The 24,128-nt window shown below is 39.3% G+C and overlaps 1 protein-coding gene across 13 annotated transcripts in view; it reads left to right on the top strand.

The window, feature by feature from the left end:
- PPIL6 (peptidylprolyl isomerase like 6) overlaps window positions 1-24,128 on the top strand; it is a 31,119-nt gene that overhangs the window by 3,207 nt on the left and 3,784 nt on the right. For 2 of the 13 annotated variants that reach the window (XM_025444546.3, XM_025444548.3), the window contains exons 2-8: window positions 1,085-1,180; window positions 4,172-4,360; window positions 7,619-7,681; window positions 7,815-7,962; window positions 12,594-12,650; window positions 19,248-19,318; window positions 22,910-23,045. In XM_025444546.3, the coding sequence (XP_025300331.3) occupies window positions 1,085-1,180; window positions 4,172-4,360; window positions 7,619-7,681; window positions 7,815-7,962; window positions 12,594-12,650; window positions 19,248-19,318; window positions 22,910-23,023 (738 nt within the window). In that variant the 3' untranslated portion in view covers window positions 23,024-23,045. Of the gene's footprint in view, window positions 1-1,084; window positions 1,181-4,171; window positions 4,361-7,618; window positions 7,682-7,814; window positions 7,963-12,593; window positions 12,651-16,019; window positions 16,256-16,703; window positions 16,798-19,247; window positions 19,319-22,909; window positions 23,057-24,128 lie in introns of those variants that run through there. The other 11 variants (XM_025444545.3, XM_025444544.3, XM_025444550.3 and 8 more) reach the window with 9 other exon arrangements.

The following is a 24,128-nucleotide window of genomic DNA, read 5'->3' as shown; positions in this document are numbered from 1 at the left end:
AAGATTTTATTTATTTATTCATGAGAGAGAGACAAAGACATGGGCAGAGGGAGAAGCAGGCTCCATGCAGGGAGCCTAATGCAGGACTGGATCCCCAGACCTGAGATCAGCGCCCTGCCCTTTTTTTTTTTTTTTTTAAGAATTCTATTTATTTATTCATGAGAGAGACACACACACAGAGAGAGGCAGAGACACAGGCAGAGGGAGAGGGAGAAGCAGGCTCCATGCAGGGAGCCCGACGTGGTACTCGATCCCGGGTCTCCAGGATCACACCCCGGGCGTCAGGCGGTGCTAAACCGCTGCGCCACCGGGGCTGCCCCCCCGCCCTTTTTTTGACAGGGATTATTAACCAGTAAGAATTTTCTCTGATTCATATAGACAAAATAATATATGTTAAACGAAAACACGCTCAATATCTAAACCTAAACATATTTATCATTTACTTCACTTTTTCCCAAAGGGTGTCTTTTGGGCATTCTCCACATATCAATGAATTAAATTAACATTTATTTTAGTTAAAAGTATCTGTAGAAGGAGGTGGGTGGGGGGATGGGTTAAACGGGATGGGGATTAAGGAGGGCATTTGTCCTGATGTGTACCAGGTGATATATGGAATTGTTGAATCACTATATTGTACACCTGAAACTAATAAAACACTGCAGTTAAAAAAATAAAGTAACATCTTCTTTTCATTAAAAAAAAAAAAAGTATCTGTAGGTCCACTGAGGCTTAGTAAGTTTAATTTACGGAAAAACTGGTCCTTAAAAAACACGGCAAATCACAAGACTTTGGCATAAACTCATTTATTTGTTCATTTGCTCATTCCTGTGCTATGTTGGATGGTCCATTGTGTGCCAGATGTTGAAGCCAGAGGGAGTATGGGAAAACTAGGATATAGTCTTGGTCCCCAGTGTGAGGTAAACACCGGGGTCTCTGGGAGCAAGCAGGGGGCATTAAGCCAAATTGTGTGGCCTGGGTGTACACTGTATAAAACCCTCCTGAAGTCCCCATAAAAATTGGGGGAAATGATTTCTACTTTAAAGGAGAATGTACTCTAAAATAATTATTCTGTCTTGAAATCTAGAGTCTGAAGAGTAATTATCCATCCAAATTTGAAGATCCTATAATAGTTCCTCTTCAAGAATTTGCATGGGATCAATATCTACAGGAGAAAAAAAGGGTAAAGGCTATTCGGGGTATGGGAAATGAGTAAAGTTTTGTCTCAATTATTTATCTATGCATTGTTTTGGAAAAACTGGAGCAGTGATTTTAGAGCAACTAGATTTGGTTTCTCTAAATTATCCACTTTTCCTAAATCATTTCAATCACTTTACCAGGCTGATTTTAAGAAAAACATTTACATTTGGAAGACTTGATTAGAGAGGTAAGTTTTAAATTCTCAGTGCTGCTATTTCCCTTGCTGATGGCTAGCCCGCTCTCCCCGCACACTGCTTACTCATACTTCCTGTGACCCCTTGACACTCAGAGTCCTTAGCCTGGAAGGGTTGGGTGGTGTATAGCACAGATACAGTGGGGGGCTTGTGTGTGGGGTGGTGGTGGGGGTTGTGGGGATGGGAGGGACCTGTGGCCTAGGGAGCTCTGATGACAGGCACCAAGTTCCCACAGGGCAGCCTTGTCCTAATTAAAGCTTCCTCTCTGCCTTCTCCCCACTAACACTGCTCTTGGAAAACCCCAGGCCCCAGGGCTAGCAGAGCTTGCCTTAGGGACAACAGATAGGTTTCCTCTCGGGTGCCAGCCCCGATCTAGGGTTCTAGGTGCTGCCTAGGTGCTGTGATACTAAGAGTTCTAAGGTGGCATCCTGGCTCAGCAATACCTCATGTTGGGGTGAGGCTGGAATGGGTACACTTCCTGCTTGCCATCCCTGGCCCAGAACCGTAAAGTCCCCGTCCTGGTTTCCCTGCCCCACCGCATGTCCCCCGTGACTGATGAAATCCCATGTCCCCTGACCAGAGCAGTGGCTGCACGAGGACATCCTGTGATCCTGTGGTTATCACACAGTGTTGCTGGATGACACCACTGCACTGTAGTACACACGAATGCTGCAAGACTGAGTCCAGGATACATTTGTTAAGTCTCATACCATTCTCATGGCCATGATACATTTTCACTGGCATTCAGACAGAATGGTAGCAAACACCTATGTACGTGTTCATCATATGCTAGATGGTGTATATATGTATAGATTATGGTAATTATGCATATATTAACTCCAGTCCTTACAACAACGAGGGTGACCAGTGGTCCTGCTTTGCCTGGTTCTGAGGAGTTTCCTGTGAGCAGCAATTTCAGTGCTAAACCTCGGATAATCCTAGACAAACTGGGGCAGCTGGTCAGGACACTTGGATACCTTAACATAAAATACATCTTTCTTAATTTTTGGTCACCAAACTTCTTACACTGCCTACCAGGAGAGCCATGAGCTCATGCTTTGTGGTCTGTACCCAATTCCTCCTAAAGATTCCCACTGTATTAAAGATTAGTGTGGATTCCATTCTGCAGTTTCCCACCATTTCAGCCTGGGTTACTGACCTTGGGATGGTTCGTGTTCTCTTCCTTTCACTTTTCTCCTAAGACCTGAATGAGGCTTAGGTAATCACAGCTGTTTCTTTCCACCCATTCTTTATTCCCTATCCTCCCCTTTCTTCCTTTTCCCACCTTCATTTCTTGGACACTTGTCACCTTATCCTTGTTTCAGGCCAGTTTTTGTCCTTCCTCAATGAAAGCATTATGCTTTGTGTCACATATCTTGCTTCTTAGCACATCTAAATGTTAGGTCCAGGCTGGCCTTATGCTTCAGCAGAATGTAATGCCACCCCTGAGTGGTGGCTTCTGGGCCTTTGGAAAAGCCTTTCTCTCTCTCCAAAAAAGGCAACATCTTATGACTCAGTGCTAGAAAGCCCCAGAAACCACTGGGTCCAGCCCACTATCTTGAGGTATGTGAGCAGGCCCCCTCATACCCAGAGGACACACAAAGATGAAGGATCTACAGTGTCAGCCTCCAAGTAAAGTCTACCTTCTACTGTACTCCCACGAGGTGACATAGATTTCCCATGAGGTGACATAATTATCCACATTAACCATACCTGGGCTAAATAAATATCCCTTTTTAAAGTTTTCCATTCTATAAAATGTGATAACTAACACTGATAAATGTAAACAGTTTAGGGACTCTTGACCTACAGGCTCTATCAGTGATTTATATAGTTCAGCATGAACAAGTTTATTGTTTTCCTCGAGCCAGGTTTTGATATGGGCGTCGAAATGGGAAATGAAATCTGGGAGAAGAGCTGGGTGTGCAGCAAATAAGGCAAGCCACTCCCCAAACCAGCATTTCCCCATCAGCATGCCCTCGGATGTTGTTAGACACGCAAATTCTCAAGCCCCATTCTGGAATCAGAAACCCGGGTGGGGCTCAGGAATCTATAATTCTGCTTGCCTCCTAAAATTTGAGAACTGCTGTCCCAGATTATTCATGCTTTTGCCAGGACTGGCACCAGACCATAATAAACCAGATCTCTTCTGAGGGGCATTACTCATGGCCATACACTGGGATTTAGGAGGTTGACTGTTAGTATTTGGAGAAACACACTCATGCACTTCATCTTCAGGGGCTTAGGACCGAAAGATGTGGACAAAGGTGAGTTTTTGCCCTTCCTGCACCTGGGGTCCGTCAGAAGGCCCGCCGGCCCCCAGGAGGTATTTCCTTTCCCTGACCCTACCCCCTCAAAAAAGCATTCTTTCCATCCTTGGCACTGAAAACCATGTTATTACTCAGAACCCCTAGCCTTTCCAAGCATACACACAGTAAAACGTACTTCAGAAATGAAACCAGAGACTGCATTTTGTTTTCAGGTTCACACAGATGCTACGCACACAGATTTTTATTACCAGATCACTATTTTCAATCACTGTACTATTTTTAATATTACTTTTAGGTCATTCTGCTTTCAGTGATGTCAGATTCTTTAAAATGTTCTTGAATTCTGTTTGAAAGCAAAATTCTAAAAGATGGCAAAAAGTCTGTTTTGTTTTGCTTTTAAAGATTTGGTTAGAGTCTATCCCAAGCTGTGGCTTGTGGGTTTGGCAAGGTCGGTTTTATCCCCTCCCAACAATACATTTTTTTTTTTTTTTTAATCCTTTTCCTCTATAGGAGTTCAAGAATGAAATTTGGGAATATTCTTCCTATGTGATGTGTTTTGTTAACGATCAGCTCCTGGGTGACGCAGCTGATCTTCAGAAATGGGCTCACAAGATGTGGGATATAGTTGACGTTAAGCCCCCTGAACTATATGAGGCGCTTACTGTGGATTATTCTGCTAAATACTTAAGAGATACCAAGGCAAGTTTCACTAACTGTTAATGACAATAGTGGAATCTTTGATCATTTATATTGATTCAGCATTAATTACTGATCTCCTAACAAAGGAATATAAACAGTGGAAGACTAGTATTTAAGTTAAAGATTACATATAATACTGCAGGTTTTGGCTGAACAGTGTGTAAAGCAAGGATACCTCACAGCAGGCACACTACACAGGAGGAAAGCATCTCTGCTCAAACCTTTCTACTCCCCTTAGAGATATGCATTAATTATTTTAAGACCTAAAGACGCCTCCTCCTGCTCCTGTAGGTTGAGACTACTATCCACTCACGCTTAGTATGAAAAAATTTTAATTCGTACTTTCTAATGCCTTAAGTGGGAGGTGCTGCACTAAGAGAGTGGAAAGTTGAACTGAGAAGAAAGGTGACATTGTAAAGCAGGCACATAGGTGGCAAGAGCAGGACCAGACCAGCTAAGGCCCTGGGGTGGTTTCCAGTGGACAGTCATGAAGCCGGAGGTCCAGGAGAGTGAGAGACAAGACAACAGGGGGGAATGGCAATAGAGATGAAAGTACTTTGTAATTTTGCTCAGAAACTTTGTTATGCCAACAAGAACCACGTGCTGCAAATCATTTCATGCTTATAGTGGCCCGTGCCCACAGAAAGACCCAGCGCTAGGATTTTTTGTTTTTTTTAAGATTTTATTTATTCATGAGACAGAGAGGCAGTGACACAGGCAGAGGGAGTAGGAGGCTCCCTGCAGGGATCCCGGAACTCCGGGATCACAGCAGGAGCCCAAGGCAGACATTCAACTGCTGAGCCACCCAGGCATCCCCAGTGCTAGGATTTGAGCTGTAAAAAGGCAAAGACCTTGCTTCCTTTATCTTCATTTAACTGTTACTGCCTTGAACACAATCTGAAACGTAGTACGAGCTCAGTGAATGTCTGGTTGAATCAACCATGCAGTTGGAAAATACTAGAAACTCTGAGGGTATGCGGAGGAATGTAATGTTCACAGTAGTTAATTTCCAAAAGGACAAGAGCCTAGAAGTACATCGTGTATTCAGGGAATGGCAGGGGACACAGCAAGGAGGCCAGAATTAACAGGAAATGAGGCTGGGAAAATGAGAGTTACAGTCCCAACAATACCATGCTACCCTGATTACCTTGAGAAAAGGTATGCTTTGAAAGGATACTGGAAACCTCACAATTGACTGGAAAGTTGGGAAACCAGCTTTTGGAAAGCAGGTGGGAACCAAGGGAGGCCTGGCAGCCTGAAATGGTAGCGAGGGTCAGGTCCCAGGAATGTGCAGTTAGTATGCTGCCGTGGGTGCCTGCTGGCCCAGGCTTAGAGAATTAACTTCTCAACTGGTGTCTGCATTACTCCCTGGAGATCCAAGGCCCCCGGTGGGAGCACCTCACTAATCAGCCCAAGTCATATGCCCACACACCCTGGCTCTCAGATCGGTGAGAGGGAGAATCCGGCCCCCCCTTAGTGTCTTTAGAGGGTGGTGGGTCAAGTAGGGAGTTCCCCAAATTAGAAACATCTCCAGATGTTAAGAAAGGGGAAATACCCCAAACAGATCCACTAAAGAAAAGCTGAACTTAAGTCCATTCTGAACTAAGGAGTTAGATTTTTTTCTAGAAGGAAGCTGAGCCAACAGAACTTTTTCATAAAGAGTACGACATAATCTTTGCTTTTTTGGAAGAAGTTTTAGGGCTGTACAAAAACAGGGTGGAGTGGGAAGAGCTTGGTGGCAGGGGGACCTACTTGGAACACTGCCAGAATAATGTGGGCTAGAGATGATGACAGCCTGAATTAATGGCAGTGGAGAGGGAGGACCCGGATTCCAGAGAAAATCCTTACATTTTTTTGTGCAGAGGCTAGATTTTTTTCTTGCTGCAGGGACTTGTTTACTTCTGGGTTGGAATGATATATCAGACAATTCTGTTTAAATGTTTGGCTACTAAGTGACATGACCTTGTGTTGTGTTTGTTTTTTCATTAGAATTGTTATAATTATCTACTGACAACTGCACAAAGATAATATATGGACACAGAGGGAAGTTCAATGATGCCTGAAGGGACTTAACCATTTCATAAATGAATCGTGATTTCTAGCGTATCCTCTTTTTCTGCCCAAGCCTGTGAAGTTTACTATGTTGTACCTTTATAATAAAGCTAAAATATTCTTTTTTAATTCAGGACTTGTGGTACAGAAGCCGAGAGGCACAAAAAAGTCCATCATAATTATTATGGATATAGTACTTCATTCCTGGATGCCAAGTAATGTAATATTATTCCAGTCTTTTAATTAAAAAAAAAAAAAGGCTCAAGTGATAGAAAGTAGTGACAGTGATACCGTAAAAGTGATTTCATTTATGTTTCCTAGATTCCTAGAAACAGGGCAGGGCAAGTTAGATAGCTTGTTAAATCCGATGGCATCTCTATGTTTGAGAATGGTGTCCAAGATCTGAAATGTAACCCGTTAGATGTGCTCTGCTCCTTAAATGAATGCTACCATGATAGAGACTGTGTTTTCATTTTGGATGCCTCCTTGTGAAGCTACACGAGGTCCCACAAATGTTAGCTGTCTCTACCAGAAAGGATGCCAGCTGAAAACAAGAGCTGGGGGCACCTGGGAGCCGGAGAGCATGGTTGAAATAACACGAAAGCACAGCATATTCTCTTTCCCCTGGTCCCATACCTCCTATGGATATGGTCTCCTTGTTTCCCCACTCAGAAAGGACATGGCCTGGCTCTGGGTAGCTAATCTTCATGTCTGTCAAAATCCAAAACATGCGGTAACCAAATCCATGGCATTCAGGTTGGATATTTCCCAAATTTACACAGGACAGAAAATTCCCAGTCTGTTTCTTTTCCCAAAGGCACCAACCAGTGCTCCTCTCCACACCTAGCTTGCAGTGTAGGGGACATCTAGGCCATGTGATCTCTGCCTGGTGTTACATGTTAAGGTTATTCAAAGCTTGGCTAATAAAGGGTTTTTAAAAAGTATGTTATTCAAATAGGTTGTAAAGACTTGATATAAGAAAATGAAACAAACTTTTCAGTCTTTATTTATTTTTTCTTTTCAGTCTTTTAAATTTGCTGTTACATTATCCACTGTTAATGCTTTCAAAATCTTATCACTGAAAACATTATTCTCCTGTATTTTGGGTAACTTCTAAAACTATCTTCCAAAAATAAAAAAATAAAATAAATAAAACTCTCTTCCAAGATACTGACCTGCATTATCTTTTTTTCCCTATTTTAATAGCATGATTTTGTGTTCTTGGACATTTCTATTGATTTTCATCCAATTGGAAGACTGATTTTTGAGGTAAGAGGTTTTTTGCTGTTCTTATTTATTTGTTATTTATTTATTTATTTATTTGATACGTGGGAAGTGGAGGTAGGAATCTGTAACTGTCAAAATATTAAATATTTAATCTTTGAATCCTTTTTATTTGTAGCTATACTCTGACGCATGTCCCAAAACGTGTAGAAACTTTAAGGTCTTATGCACAGGAAAAGTGGGGTATTCTCAAAGTGGCATCAAGCTACATTACGTAGGTTCAGTTATTCATCGAGTAGTACCAAATGGTTGGATACAAGGAGGAGGTAAGTTTAAAATCTTAAATACAACTTAATTATAACATCAAATCAGAATATCCCAAATGTTGTCTACCTTTGTGAAATGCACGTAGAATTAGATGTATTTAATATTAGATATTATATATGTTGAAAGGATATGTTATATGGCCAAAGGATTAAGATATTCATACTCTTTTTAAAAATGTCCTAGATTTTGAAATAAACACCCATGTTGGGCTCCATGCCCAGTGTGGAGTCTACTTAAGATTCTCTTCCTCTCCTGCTGCCCCACCCCGCTCCCTCTCTTTAAAAAAAAAAAAAAAAAAAAATGCTCACCTAAAAACATAGGAGTACCTAAAAAATCCAGTGCTTTTAAGAGACATTCTAAAGGTAGGAATTTTAAAATAGAATGAATATATGGAAAACAACTTATTTCTCACCAAAGATGTTACATTGTTACAAAGTAAAAGTAAGAGCTAAAGCATTTTGATCTCCATTTTTGCTCTCTTTTCAGGTCAATCCTTTGACTTCACACAGACTAGGTCTCTCCTAACAGCACAAAATTAAATTTTGAAGGCCTTTTGGGAAGAAGCCCATAGGGAATAATCAGACAGTAATTTAAAAATAATTGGCTTAGAGTGTAAGATTTGCTTGAACCTGATGAAATATGCAGAAGCTGAAATTAATAATGCTTAAATATTTTTCTACAATTTGGAATGTTCTGAGGCTGATGAAAAAAATGTAGATTTAATCCAAGCATTTGTATGAAAACAACTATTTTTCCCTCAGTTTCTCCAAACTGAGATAGCACCCATAGTGTTATCTAACCTCATTATTTCCTACTTCACATACACATATGGTATGTATCTTCCTATGTCGATAAACATACACAATTTTTTAGGGTCCACCTAGTTTTTCATATTGCTGTACCAATTTACAGTTGGCCCTTGAACAATAAGGAGTCTGAACTCTGGGGGTCCATTTATACACATTTTTTTTTACAGTACAGTGGTAGAAATGTATTTTCTCTTATGACGTTGTTTTTCTTTTAAATATTTATTTGAGAGAGAGAGAGACTGCGCATATGTGGGGTAGGGGCAGAAGGAGAGGGGGAGAGAGTCTTAAGCAGACTCCACACTGAGCGTGGAACCCCACATGGGGCTCAGTTTCATGACCCTAAGATCACGACCTGAATCAAAACCAAAAGTTAGATGCTTAACCGTCTGTGCCACACAAGTGCCCCTTCCTTATGATTTCTAAAAAACATTTTCTTTTCTCTAGCTTCCTTTATTGTAAGAATATAGCATATAATATACAAAACATTCAGACTGTTTATGTTACCAGTAAGGCTTCTAGTCAACTGTACACTATTAATAGTTAAATTGGGGCGGGGGGGGGGGGGTAAGTCAAAAGTTATATGGGGGTTTTCAACTGTGCACGGGTTGGCATCACTAACCCCTGCATTGTTCAAAGGCCAACTGTAATTCTCCATAGGTGAACATTTAGATTGTTTTCAAGTATTTGTTGGTATAAAACCATCCTCAAGGGGGCCAGTATCAGGGTCTCCTGAAACTTAGTTTAGTGTTGACTATTGTGTGGTGGGCTCTCAGCTATGTTCTTTTTTGTTTTATTTTTGGTTTTTGGGTAGAGGTACACCTCTCCTTCCAGAGCCCCAGAGCAAGATTTGTGAAAAGTAGGTGATATTACTTGCTTGTTTACTATTTGAAATAAAAATTCCAAACAGTAAAATGCACAGATCTTGGGTCATGATTCCAAATAATGAGGCAGCAATGTTAAGGACAGTTGGGAAAAAAAAAATGCTGATTACTATGGATTCAAATCCAAACGATAAACATAAGTTGTACTACTTAGTACTTAGTATCTCTGAATCAGTTTCTTAATCATAAAATGGGGGAAATTATAATATCATAGGATGTGGTGAGGATTCAGTGACATGGTATACTGGAAGTACCAAGTTCTATAAACGTTTTCCCTTCAGATATCAGACTCCCACCAGGCTGTGGGGAGAATTTTGGAATATGGGTGCTAAATGTGGTTTTCCACTGTGCTTGAAGCTGCTTCCCAACACCACTGCTTTCCTGATGGGACCAGCGGGGCCTACATGGTCTACAATACCCCCAGCCTCCCTTCATCCTCTGACATCTCCTCTCACTCTCCTCCACACACTGGCCTACTTGCTGTTTCCTAAGAACATCAAACATACATGTGCTTGGCGTCTTTTGTTGTTTTTCTGCCTGGAACACACCCCACCCAGCTATGCCTCAGATATCCCTTGCTTCAGCCTCTAATCTGTTTTGGATTTTGGCCAAGTTCATCTCAGCAAGATTTACCCGACCATCTTATTTAAAACTGCCACTTTCCTATCCACACAGGATAGTCTCTTCACTCCCTTCCCTGCTGCTTCTAGCCCCTTATTTTTATTTTTAAAATAAAATCTTTTCTTTTTTCTTTTCTTTTTTTTTTAAGATTTTATTTATTCATAGAGACAGAGAGAGAGAGAGAGAGAGAGGCAGAGACACAGGCAGAGGGAGAAGCAGGCTCCATGCAGAGAGCCCGACGTGGGACTCGATCCAGGGTCTCCAGGATCACGCCCCGGGCTGCAGGCGGCGCTAAACCGCTGCGCCACTGGGGCTGCCCTATTTTTTCTTCATAGCACTTTTCATCACTGGAAATACTATTACTTATTTATTAGAGAGTTTGTTTAGTGTCTGTTTCTCTTCATTAGACTATAAATAAGTTCCATGAGAGTAGAGGATTTTATTTATTTTGTTCACTGAATGGTGTCTGGTATATAGTAAGTGCTTAAAAAATATCTTTGAAAGGATGAACAAATAGATAAACAGGAAACATACATTCTGCTCACTTCTAAAGCACAAAATGAAAGACGATACCAAGTCGTGAAGCCAGTTTGGTGAGATTTTCTTTTTGTGGCTCCCACAAGGCCCACTGACTTCTGAAGGAACTCATAAGACAGAGTTTAATACATTATGTCAATCATCATCAATATAATGATGGTGAAGAAGGTGGTAACGAGAAGATGTCTTCCATAAGCATGCAATGCTGCATGACCATGGCCACCAGTGAACGAGCATTATGCTCTTCCAGGCAACGCGCTAAGTGCTGTCGGTAGAACATGATTTTGTTTAATTCTCAGAATTACCTGGGATGCACTTACCATTATTCCTGCCTATACAGATGAGGAAACACCTTGGGAAAGGGAACTAACATCAAAATTAAAATCAGACTCGTCTGATTTTAAAGTCTACTACTTTAGAACCACTACTCTGCATTGTGTAGTTTGTTGCCAGAAGTACAGAAATAGTATCATATATATAAGGCTGAATTCAAGTACTGATGGAAATGGTGTCAATATAAAATATTTACCTGGGAGATGTGAAGCAAACGGCAAGAGGAATGGTGGGTGTTGGAGAGACAGGGCAAAGGAGTGTCACGAACACTGAAGTGAGTTAGTCAGTAGAAGTTGCAAACCACAGGCAGATTTGTCTGAGCAAAGCAAACTCTAGGATCTTAAGGAATTGGTGCTGGAGGACCTTCGACTTCCCCATTGCTGGATTTAGCCTTCAGCCCCTGCAGTATGCTCCTGAGAGATGCTGAGGGCCCAGGGGGATATCAGGTGGAGTAGGGTTGAAGACTGCAGGCTTAATGATTAACTTCTGAACCAGTTTGTGAATGGAATTTAAATGCTACTTGCCAGTCCTGAATAAATTCTCTCCACATGCTTGCTGTTGCATATGATTTCTTTAAAACAGTGTGCTTTTATTACAGGTAAATCACTCACACTGCGTTAAAAAGGCACAGTCTTTCAACAGAGATGTATTGTACACTGTACTGGAGGAGGGTGAATGAGAGGGGAAGAAGTAAAGAGGTGCTGATGGGGAGGCTGGGGGTGCAGAGCTTAAGACCCTTATTTCCACTGGAGTCCGCTATTTCCCTTTTGGCTGTAGATAGAGAAAAAGCAACTTGTGCATGGAGGATGTTTACAGTAGGAGCACTGCCTGAGCCTGAATATTTTTATAAGGCATATAATGCAAAATAGGACATGACAAATACTTAAAAAAAAAACAACAACAACCGCCTTCTGACATTTTAAAGGAACTTCCTTTCCAAAATACTGGCTAAATAAATGAATTATCTCTCTAGGGTTCCAAGGAATGAAAATTTGGACGTTTATTCTTTTTAGTGCATCTATTTTTATTCCTTCTCTAAAAAGACCTCACGTTCCTATTTCATTCTCCCAGTTTGATCTTTCCATTTTCCCAAAAAGCAAGGTGGACTATGGGATAATTTGTGAAGCAAGCAGGATTTATATGAACATGCTTCCTTTAAATTGTGATCACAATTATAACATAATACTTCATCATTTCAAAGGTTTGGCACTATAATTTAGCCTACTTCAAAGAGTTATGATCGGGGGAAAAATGGGATCATGAATGTTAAAGTGCTTACAAAATACAAGTGAAATCATTATAGCAATATCTTAATGGTTTAGATATTAAACAATTATGTATCTTAGGTATAAGTGGAATCATAATTTAAAGCTTTTCCCCCTGACCATTACTCTACCCTTTTTTAGTCTCTAAACAAAATTCTAATGTTTGTTTATTGTTCTTTCTCAGATATAGCATATGGAAAAGGAGATGACGGAGAGTCGATTTATGGACCAACATTTGAAGGTATGTACTTTACATTCTGTCAGTCACATATCAGCTGGTAATTCAAATCTGTCAAGACTGGACAATTCATAACTCCAAATAAGATGATGTTTAGCATAATTTGTATTTGTATTTTTAAGGCTTGTAATTTGCCATGCTCGTACCCAGAATTTAGTACTTTGATAATCATCCCATTAAGACTGGTATTGGGGATCCTGGGAAGATGGGGTAGTGGTGATGGCCTAGTTTTTGAATTTTTTGAAATTCCAATATGAAAACAGATCATACAAGTAGATAGAAAAACTAAAAACCCATGGATAACATTTACAACAAAACTAGGTGACAAGGTATCTAAATGAATTCTCAATACAAACAGATGAGGACAAACTACCTACAGCCATGAAATCTGCATGGTGTCAGCATCTGTGTGGGAGAAAGCAGCACATCTGATGGCCTTGAGAATAGCACCCCAAAATGGCCAACAGTGGGTGAGTGCAAGGGCTCCCTAGTACGGTTTGAGAAGCCAGAGCAGCCTAACCTCTCTGGACTCTTAAAATTGATCTGAAAGGGTTTCCAGGACAGGTCCACAATGAGGAGGTGTTACTGTGAATGGATTCAAAGTTATGCAGAATATAAGGCAACGGTGACAAAGAAGGAATGAGGACAGACCCAAGAAATCTCAGAAAGCAAGTTGCCACGTTGTTGAACACTACATGAAAACAGCACAAGAGGGAGCCTTCTGAAATCAGAAAAGCTATCTCCCTTCTAAAGCCACACACCCTTCTAAACATCTAGGAAAACTAATTTTACATAAAAACAGGCCACAAAAAGTTTCATGGTTATCAGATGTAGTAAAAGAGAGTAAGGAGCAGAGTAACATCACTACAGATAATGAAAGTACACTAGAAAGACATGCTCACAAAACAGATTAAAACTGTACAAATCTCAGATTGAGCCAGAAGCCATTGAAAATATAAGACAGGAAAGAACTCATAAATCAGAATTAGAAAAACAGACTTGTGGTTACAGAACTAGGGAAGAATTAGCAGTAAAAGAACACTTCAGAAATAAATTAGAAGGAACATGGGTCAAATAAACATGACAGATATGTAAGTCTTAAAATAAGTCAAAGGTGGAAGGAGGGAATTTTTTTTAAACCACGAAGAAATGAAGAAAGTTAAAAAGGATTTATAAGAAAGTGACAAATAGCCAGAAAGAGAAGATCCAACATATGGACAGGTGTCCAAAGGATTAAATGAATGCAAGGGAATGAAACAAATACTAAGAACTAAGAGTGAAAACACTGTCCTGAATTTAAAAAGGACTTGATGGGGCAGCCCCATTGGCTCAGTGGTTTAGCGCCTGCCTTCAGCCCAGGGTGTGATCCTAGAGACCCAGGATTGAGTCCCAAGTCGGGCTCCCTGCATGGAGCCTGCTTCTCCCTCTGCCTGTGTCTCTGCCTCACTCTCTCTTGGTGTCTCTCATGAATAAATAAATAAAATATTTTAAAAATAAAATAAAATAAAAAGTACTTGATGTTCTAGTTTTGTTTTTCATGGTGGTTACACAGCTACACACAATTGTCAAAATGCATCAAACTGAACATTTACAATAAATGTGTATTATCATATATTTATATCTCAAGTAAAAATATATGTATAAAAACCTTACACTTATTGAAAGAGAAAAATGCCATTTGATAAGATTAAACCAGGGCAACCAACACTAAGACATATTTTAGCAGCATTATTGGACAGTTAAGAAAAAGTAAAATTTCTTTGGCCAGTAGGCAAAAAGAACAAGTGATTTATAAGGGAAAGAAAAGTAGGTTATCATCGTATTCTCTGACATCATATTATCATGCCACAAGAAGATGGAGTAATACATTTAAGATGCTCAAGGAAAGGAAACGTGAGCTAATAATTTTTTTTGTTTGTGAGCTAAGAATACATATATTTTTTAAAGATTTTATTTATTTAGTCATAAGAGGCAGAGAGAGAGAGAGAGAGAGAGAGAGAAGCAGAGACACAGGCAGAGGGAGAAGCAAGCTCCATGCAGGGATCCCAAGTCTCTAGGAACACACCCTGGGCTGAAGGCAGTACCAAACCGCTGAGCCACCCGGGCTACCCATGAGCTAAGAATTTTTATATTCAGCCAAACTCAATCAGAATTATGAGGGGCACACAGACTTTTCAATATGGAAAACTTTAGGGAATAATGTTGCCACAGGCCCTTCTTGATCCTGAGGAATTTCACACAAATTATGAGAGAGACCTTGACATAAGGACTGGTGATAAGCAGTAATCACAGAATGACTTGCGAAACTAAAATTTAACGAGGGATAAAGTGTGAGAGTATGATATGTAATGACTCTGTCTTTAGCCTGCCTCTTTAAAACTGGAAGAAAATAGGGAGAATATATGCAAAAACTTTTAACTATTTTCAGTAGTGATAGTACTAATATTGTTATTTTGAGACTGTTGTATATGTAATATGGAAAAAGTTAGTAATTATAGGATATTCTAAATTCATTTTATGTGTCCTTGAGAATCATGATTTTCAATGCAGAAAGAAGGGAGATACAAATGAAATATGACAGAGGCTAATAAGTAAAATATCCTGTATTGGATATATCAGTTTAAACTCACAAAGTATCATACCTACATATATAGCTCTATCCACTGATTTGGTCTACAACAACCAACCTAGTGGCATCACACACTCCTAGCGTTAAGATTGTTGTTCTGAAATCTCATTTCTCATTTAAAGATACCAGGGCTCCTGGGAGAAATGGCAGATTTCAGTTCCGGGACAGGAAATTACAAAATGAGCCTGGAACTTCATGTTCAGTCATGCTATTACCAGATAGCAAGAAAGCTATTAAAGATTTACCAGGGTTGGGATGCCTGGGTGGCTCAGTGATTGAGTATCTGCCTTCAGCTCAGGTCCTGATCCCAGGGTCCTGGGATTGAGTCCTGCCTCTGGCTCCCTCTCTCTCTATCTCATGAATAAATAAATAAAATCTTAAAAACAAAAAACAAAAAACAAAAAAAAAGATTTACCAGGGTCATATCAAAGGCCTTGGGAGACAATTTGAAGGGGCTCTCACTGGCCAAAGATTTGAACTTCAAAAAGAATAGTAACCACAAATAATTGAAACCCAACAAATGTTTTCAATCCATGAGTTCCTAATGACATATTATAAAATAAAGTCTAATAGCTTGTCTTTGGGGGAATGATGGGAAATAAATTATCTTAAAAACTGATAAGATTTTTTTTCCTATATGAACTGTACTATAGATAAGAGAAAATTGCTAGTTATAAAAGTATCCAATAGATAAATGAGAAGGAAATAACAAAGTTAAAATAGCACCACTTTGCTGCCCCCAGTGAAATAATGGATCTAGTATCTGCTAACTTCACAAAAACAGACACAACCAGACATTATGAGCCTTCTGTGGAAAGAATGCATCACCTAAGGGACAGAACATGAGTCTGATTAGGCCTCTGGGCCCAGCTGCCAATCTGAAGGAAATACAACCAGTTCTGACGTAATATGGTCTTAAAGATCTCTGCACTGTGCAAAATCCTGCAATAAAAGCTACAGGACTTATGACAAAAGCGAGGTACCAAAAACCCTTTCTTAGTGACACATTAAAATAAGGAGTAACCTGATGCAACAGTAATAGTTTAACATATACTTTATGGTCAAGAAACACATAAATACTATAATAGATACGGCACTCTACCTTGAAAGCTCCCTGACGTTTGTGGAGGTGGTGTGGAAAGAGCTGCGGCTAGTGAATGACTGTGAAGTGGTGGAAGGCGGGTTCTCTGAAATCGGAGGCAAGTTGTAACATCAGACATGGGTGGACGCAGCTCACAGTGCGGTGCCCTGTGGCCGATGTCGGAGGGGTGTGCACGTTCCTATGTAGTTTGCAAGGTTCGGCAGGGTTTCTACACTTACCTGGTGTTTCTCCTAGAAATTGCACATAAACTCAGGTGAGATTCATGATGCTTGGTTGTTCCCTAACTTGTCAATCAAGTTGAAACTCATTTGCCTTTTCAACACAGGTATTAGAGGCAAAAGGACAGAGAATAGAGAACCATGCCGAAGTGTCCCATGCAGGTGCAATCAGCAAACTTCTGACTGGGAGAAATTCTAGAGGTGAAATAGCTTAGGTTTATAATCAGATAAAAGTAAGTCAAGGGCCAGAGGCAGAACTTGAAGAGTAAGACTTAAAAAGGCCTAACAAGTCTTTTAAAATGGCATAGACTAAACTATATTACTTAGTAGCTACTAATATTTTATGGACTATTAACATGGTTGACCTGAAGGCTTATCAAAAACATAAACAGTTGATCAACACGTATTTTGCATGTTGTGTGTATTATATTACCATAGTCTCACAATGAAATAAGCTAAAGAAAATGTTAAAATCATAAGAGAAAATACATTTATAGTTTTATACTGTACTTATTGAGAAACCTCCATATTATGAAGTGGGGACCCCCACTCCCCTCAGATCAAAGCAGTGCTGTTCTAAGGTCAACTGTATAAGGAAACACTAAATATGAGAGCATTTAAAAATCAGAGGAGTGGTTATTTTTGAACCAGACAAGGTACTTTGGGGAAAGCTAGCCTGAGTAGGGATGGAAAGGGTGCTTCCCTTATAGTAACTAATAATAACTTTAACTATATATTAGTTTTCTTTAAAAAAAAATTATTTATTCATGAGAGACACACACACACAGAGGCAGAGACACAGTGGCAGAGGGAGAAGCAGGCTCCATGCAAGGAGCCTGACTTGGGACTTGATCCCAGGTCTCCCAGGACCACACAATGGGCTGAAGGTGGTACTAAAACGCTAAGCCACCCAGGCTGCCCTATACATTAGTTTTCTGTGGCTTTTGTGTCTTTTTTTTAATGCAAAGAAAAGATTTTTAAAAAAGTAATATTGAACCAATACCAAAGTGAAGGGAAAAGGAAAAGCCAATTTCCTTCTACATGCATGTAGAGCCAGCTTTATCCAGTGAAACCATGCAAGTGACACCATTTATTTATTCATTCATTAATAAAACATGCAACTCTTAGGTGCCTACATGGGGCTAGGATCTCAGGAAACAAAGATGATGTGACCAAGCTTCCGGCCTCAAGGATTTTAGGTCTGGTGCAGACAGATATTTAAACAGATTAGTTACAGGCACAGGGCCAGTGGCAGTTGCAGAGGAAAAACTGAACACTGTGGGAAAAAAACCAACAGCTGCCTGGGAGAGTTGGGGGCAGTGGCCCAGAGCAACTTTGGCTGGGTCTTAAAATAAAACATACAGATGGGGAAGGGATGTTCCTGAATGCTTTCCTGATAGGCTTTATCCCTGATGAGAATCTATCCCACCTGTCCACCCCATGGCCACTGTCAGGACTCCTGTCTGGAGGCACAGTATCAGACAACTTGGGCTTCTGCCCAGCAGGAGACATACCTGCCCCCTGGACAGCCCTGCACTTCGGGTGATTATCTCTCACTCCTATCTTTACACTCTTGGGGAGAGTTAGTCTCTGAATGGAGGTGACTGTCCTCTGGTGCCTGGCCCAGTGTGTTTAGGGAAGCCTCCATTACTCAGGATGTCTGCACCTACAGAATTAGAAATTCAGTAACCCATCAAATGAAAAGGAGAGATGCCCCAAAGGAGAGATGAGTGACTGCTTGGAACAGCAAAGGAGTTGTCCTCCGTCTTTCACACCGCCCCCGCCGCCGGCCCCCTGTCACCGTGGAGGTGTATACATCGGTCAGGCGGTCCTTCCTTCACGTCTCTCTCATTGAGCCCTATGACCAAGAGCTGCAGAATTGAAACTTGGGCCTTCCTTGCCAAAAACAACTACAACCACAAAAGTCATTTTTATTAAGCTGAGCCCAGTAAATTTAAAAGAATGTAATAATTTAACTGATGATTGTTTTATAAATTGGTTAATCTTTTTTTAACTTGAAGAAAGTCTATTTTGCCATTTATATATATATATATACACACACACATATATATTTTTTAATTGAAGTTCGATTTGCCAACATACAGTATAACACCCAGTGCTCATCCCGTCAAGTGCCCTCCCATTTTGCTGTTTTGAACCACTTTTTAAATTGTCTTCCCACATCCTATGCTGAATGTTAGAAACTGAATATTAGCCCTTTTTTCCTCCTTGCATAATACCCTTAATTCTTCCCACTGGCTGAGGATTGGCGACTAGGTGGTTTGGGCTGACTAGAGAAAATGTCATTTATACAAAAAGCAAAAGAAAAAAGGAATGTATTTTAAAATACTGTATTATCCTTGTTATATTAAGAAACAAGTTTCTTAATATTAGCTTGTATCCTAATTGACAAATATAGCACTTAGTATCCATCTGTCTAATTCTTAAATCTCCTTGACTTTAAATGAAAGCATTCATTAATAAAAGGCACAGAGCCTGATGTACTGTCAGTACTAAATAACTGAAGATAGTATGGTCTGGGTAGCCATTTAAGGGCTATTTTTTTTAATTGTGAGACTTATATATGGAAAGTGCATATGTACAATTAAAACATAATTATAATGCAAACCCCCATATTACTATCCTTTCAGTCAAGAAAGAAAAACTGTCAGCATGCCAGAAGCACTCTATTTGTCCATCCTCAGCAATAACTCCTTCAGAGGTAACCACTAGCCCGACTTTTTTCCTTGCTTTTCTTGATAGTTTTACCACCCATGTATATGTCCCTAAACAATATAAATTTTGCCTATTTTTGAATTTTATGCAGATGGAATCCTACTGTAAGCATTGTGTGTCATGCTTCTTTTGTTCATCACTGCCTATGAAATTCATTCATGTTGTCTATGGCTGGAATTCTCACATTGTCACTAGCGTTCAATATTATAAATACACCCTAAGTATTTATCCACTCAAGTGTTCATGAATACTGGCTATTCATTCCTCATGTCACACACACAGTCAACATGTTTACATATAAATGTTTCATTAAAGCAACAATTAAAATATGCTAAGTAGTACACTTTCAGGTACTTTTTATATAATAATAAATAGTAAATAGCTGTTATTTAAATATGACAGTAAAAATAGAACAGTTGGTTTACAAAATTGATATTGCAGGAATCAGGTCAGATTATATGGAAGTGTCCTAAACTGTTTGATTATACTTTTACCAGAGAGAATGCATGGCAGTTTTCCCAGACTTGTAGTTGCTTCCTTTATAAGCACCAGAATGAGCTCTATTTTAAACAAATTCAGAAACTACTTTTCTTCAGCACATAAATTCGGATATTTATGTCAAATAGTTACATTTTACCCGTAATGTATGTTATAAATGATGCCAGTTTTAACCAGAGAGCAGTAACTACAATTTCGTATCTTCCGTATCTTATGGTAAGTGGCAGAGGCAGGAATTCCTGAGTCACTGACAATGTAATGAGAGAGTTCTGAGCTCCTACCATAAGCTTTTAAACTTCCTTCCATGCCTCAATTAACATGACCTAAAAATAAAATTATTACTAATTACGCTATGCTAGTTTAGCCAGCACCCAAATTTTAAAATTTTTAAAATTTTTGCCAAGCAATAAAAATATGTTTTTTGTTCTTCCTACTTCATTTTTTTTTTTTTTTTTTTTTTTTAATTTTTTTTTTTATTTATTTATGATAGTCACAGAGAGAGAGAGAGAGAGGCAGAGACACAGGCAGAGGGAGAAGCAGGCTCCATGCACCGGGAGCCCGATGTGGGATTCGATCCCGGGTCTCCAGGATCGCGCCCTGGGCCAAAGGCAGGCGCCAAACCGCTGCGCCACCCAGGGATCCTGTTCTTCCTACTTCAAAACATTTTTCTGTCGGTTGTCAAAATTTTTCCTTTCCATTCAGGGCTGCTGATAGAGTTAAAATAGTCTAGAATAGTTAATTATCCCATTCACAGACAAAGTGGTGGGGGGCTGTGGAGAGGGTTAGTAGACTTCTGGATTAGTTTTTTTCCCTGTCCTAAAAAAATTGTGAGCCCATTAAATGTACACTTTTGTTATATAATGGAAAAGTCTTAAGCTCTGTATTTAGCACTCAGAATACACTAGGTGTTCAAAACATATTCGTCAAATGAACAAATATTGAATTAAACCTAGGATCTTCACTCTTCATCTTACTTGTGAAAGAAATTTTCTCTATTAATGTAAAAATATTATTTGGATATCTACTTTTCAGAAAAGCTTCTCTCGGAACTTTATTTAGAACACTATTATGGCACTGGTTCCCGTCTTTAAGTGAGTAATATGTTCCAGCATGGCTGGAGGTCCACTCCATTCCCCAAGTGAGCTATGAAGGAGTTTCCTACAGCCCAGTCGTAGCTGCAGCTCATGCTGAGTTTATATGGGAAAGGTCACCACAGCTTGTTATTCACAGCAAAGCCCCCCTCCCCCCCCCAGAGGGATGCCTTCCAGGAGCAGGAACAGGTGGACTTTTACCCAAGGGCTTTACCTGGTGTGGCACATTCAATTCCCCTCTGCTCTGCCGTCACTGCCAGTCTTGAAGCAACAAGCCTCAGGTCCTTAAGTTCCACAGCAACATTCTGTTAAAATGATCATTCACAGAGTTATTTAATTTTTACACATTTTTTTAGGTAAACACACTTTATAAGTCAGGGGCTGCCAATACCTACATATTAACTTTAAAAGTTAATTAAGCTTTGAAAGTTTTCTTTCCTATTGCTTACAGAATTTAAATTTATCATATTATCTAAGAACAACGACAAATACGATTTTGTTAAAGCTCTGAACCTTTGCTTTGGGCAGACTTCTATGCCATGCAATTTTCAGTAACATTAATGGATTATTTCTTAATTCCCCTGAAATGAATATGGAGCATCAATGTAATTATATAAACTCATTTTTTATAGACTCGTTTATATAAAAATGGGTCTATATGCCTTATTTGCATTCCATAAGATTTCAGAGGTTTATACTCAGTTTGTAATCTAACAAGCAAAAAGTAACTACTACAGATATGGCTTAATTACTTAGTTGGTTTAGCTCTGAAACTTAGAATACTTAGCAACTGCATTTACCAACTAAACTCAACACCCAGGAAACAATCTAGTTAGGAAATGAGTAGAAAACATAAATAGAGACTTTTCCATCCAGATGGCTCACAAACACATGAAAACACATGAAAAGATGCTCAATATCACTTATCATCGGGGAAATGCAAATCAAAACCACAATGAGGGGCCCCTGGGTGGCTCAGTCTGTTAAGCATCTGCCTTCAGCTCAAGTCATGATCTTGGGGTCCTGGGATGGGGCCCCCGGTTGGGCTCCCTGTTCTGTAGGGAGTCTGCTTCTCCCTCTCCCTCTGCTGTTCCCTCTGCTTGCACTCTCTCATGTTCTCTCTCTCAAATAAATCTTAAATCTTAACAGTTAATGTTCATATCTTTCAATTATTTCCAGAATTTTATATAGTTATTGAATGAAAACTTTAGTGGACTCCTCTTCCACCTCTTCCTTCTGTGTTTTTGAATTTGGAAGTAAATCTTACCTCATGCTAGAAACAGCACTTCCTGAAAACCGTAGCCTAATTCACCACCATACAATTCTCTGTTACCCTTACACTAGAAAAGAAAAAAAAATCAACTTTCCACAAAATCTTGGTCAATCTATATAAGGTTTAAGATGAACATTTATTTAAAGACTAGTAAAACTAAGCATGAATTCCTTTCCTTTCGTCACCAATATTTAAGGCCATATAGCCAGTTAATGTGCTATGAGGCCCCAGGAATAAAGCTAGACTGAGACAGGGTCCCTGCCTGCACACACGAGAGAAGAAAAGCCATGTAAACAGTGGCACAGTGCTATGGACTACCACAGAGGTCTGTATGAGATGCTGTGAGGGGAAGGGTCAAATCCAAAAGCCCTCTCAAAGAGGGTATTTCTAATGATCACATCGGTAGTTTGAATGAAATACTAGTGACAAAACAGCACAAGAAAACGTGCTGATCTTTCTTAGCAGTGTCCTTCCTTTGACATTATTTTTTTTTCTTTTTTTTTTCCTTTGACATTATTAATGTACTTCCTTTTACATTGTTAATTTCCTTAGCACACTTGTTTTTAGGTAATGATAAACTAAAGGTAGACAAATGTTCAAAATAGTTCTAATTAAGACCTTATAGCTTATCTTTTCTAACAGTCCAGTTGAGTGAAACATGAAACAATACAATTTAGAAATATCTTAATGACCTACTATTTACTGTCTCTTCTAGATGAAAACTTTTCAATTCCTCATAATAAAAGGGGAGTTCTTGGAATGGCCAACAAAGGCCGTCACAGCAACGGGTCACAATTCTACATCACACTGCAACCAACGCCCTATCTAGATAAAAAATATGTGGCTTTTGGGTATGTGCATTGTAAGTTTGTCTATATATAATGCTTATATACGTAAATGTGGTTTGGGGCACCTGGGTGGCTCAGTTGGTTAAGTGCCTGACTCTTGATTTTGGCTCAGTTCATGATCTCAGGGTTGTGGGATTGAGCCCCAAGTGGGGCTCCACACTCACCGTGGAGTCTGCTTGTCCCTCTTTCTCTGCTCTCACGCTCTAAAATAATAAAATCTTTTTTAAAAATGTAGTTCAAAAAGATTTGGTACATAGTTTATGAGTAACTGAAGATAGAATTTTAAAGCAAAAATAATACAAATACAGACAAACGTTTAGAACAAATATTTCATAAGAAGCTTGCTATTTATAAAAAACACATAAAGCATTAAGGCACAGCCATTGTAATGTTTTGATCATCCATCCATCCATCCTTCTATCTTCAGCCTCAAGGATATTGTCATTCTTTTTTTTTTGAGGATATTGTCTTTCTTACTTACTATGAACAATACTGTAGTGCTTCATCACAGAGATATATTTAAATGCATAAGTGAGGTGAAGCCATTAAGTACCTATTAACAATGTGAAAAGATATATGAAAACTATTCAAATTCCAAGTAACTTTTTTAACTGAACAATTTAAAATGTGGAAATAACTCAGGTAATAATTATTAAATTATTATTAGAAAATTGCTTATAGGCATGTGGACCTAAAATAGAAGATGAATGTACCCTTTATCACTCCAGTGTTTATGCCTGTGTTTGAATAGTGAAGTGAATATGAGTTGAAGCTTACTTGGCCTTCCTTGAAATGATGCAGTGTTAGAATTTTTCTTTTTTCTAAATAAGTATTAGATTATTCCAGCCACTCCACTGGGATAATTACTTCATCCCATGAAGAAATTTCACAGTAGTTTTAATTTAAACTGCAATTATCCCTACAGTATAATGCAAGTGATATTTCTAGACTGAAAAAGCAGAAAGTGTATTTTCATCCAAAGGAAATTTCTTTAAAAAGACAATTTTATATTAATAGATGCATAACCTAAAATGATGTGTTGTCTTCTATTTTCCCTGATCCTAATAAACCGTATTTTGATTTTGA

This window comes from Canis lupus, chromosome 12 (assembly GCF_003254725.2).
Source record: "Canis lupus dingo isolate Sandy chromosome 12, ASM325472v2, whole genome shotgun sequence".
In the NCBI taxonomy this organism is placed as follows: domain Eukaryota; kingdom Metazoa; phylum Chordata; class Mammalia; order Carnivora; family Canidae; genus Canis; species Canis lupus.
This window is presented reverse-complemented; position numbering and strand designations above follow the sequence as displayed.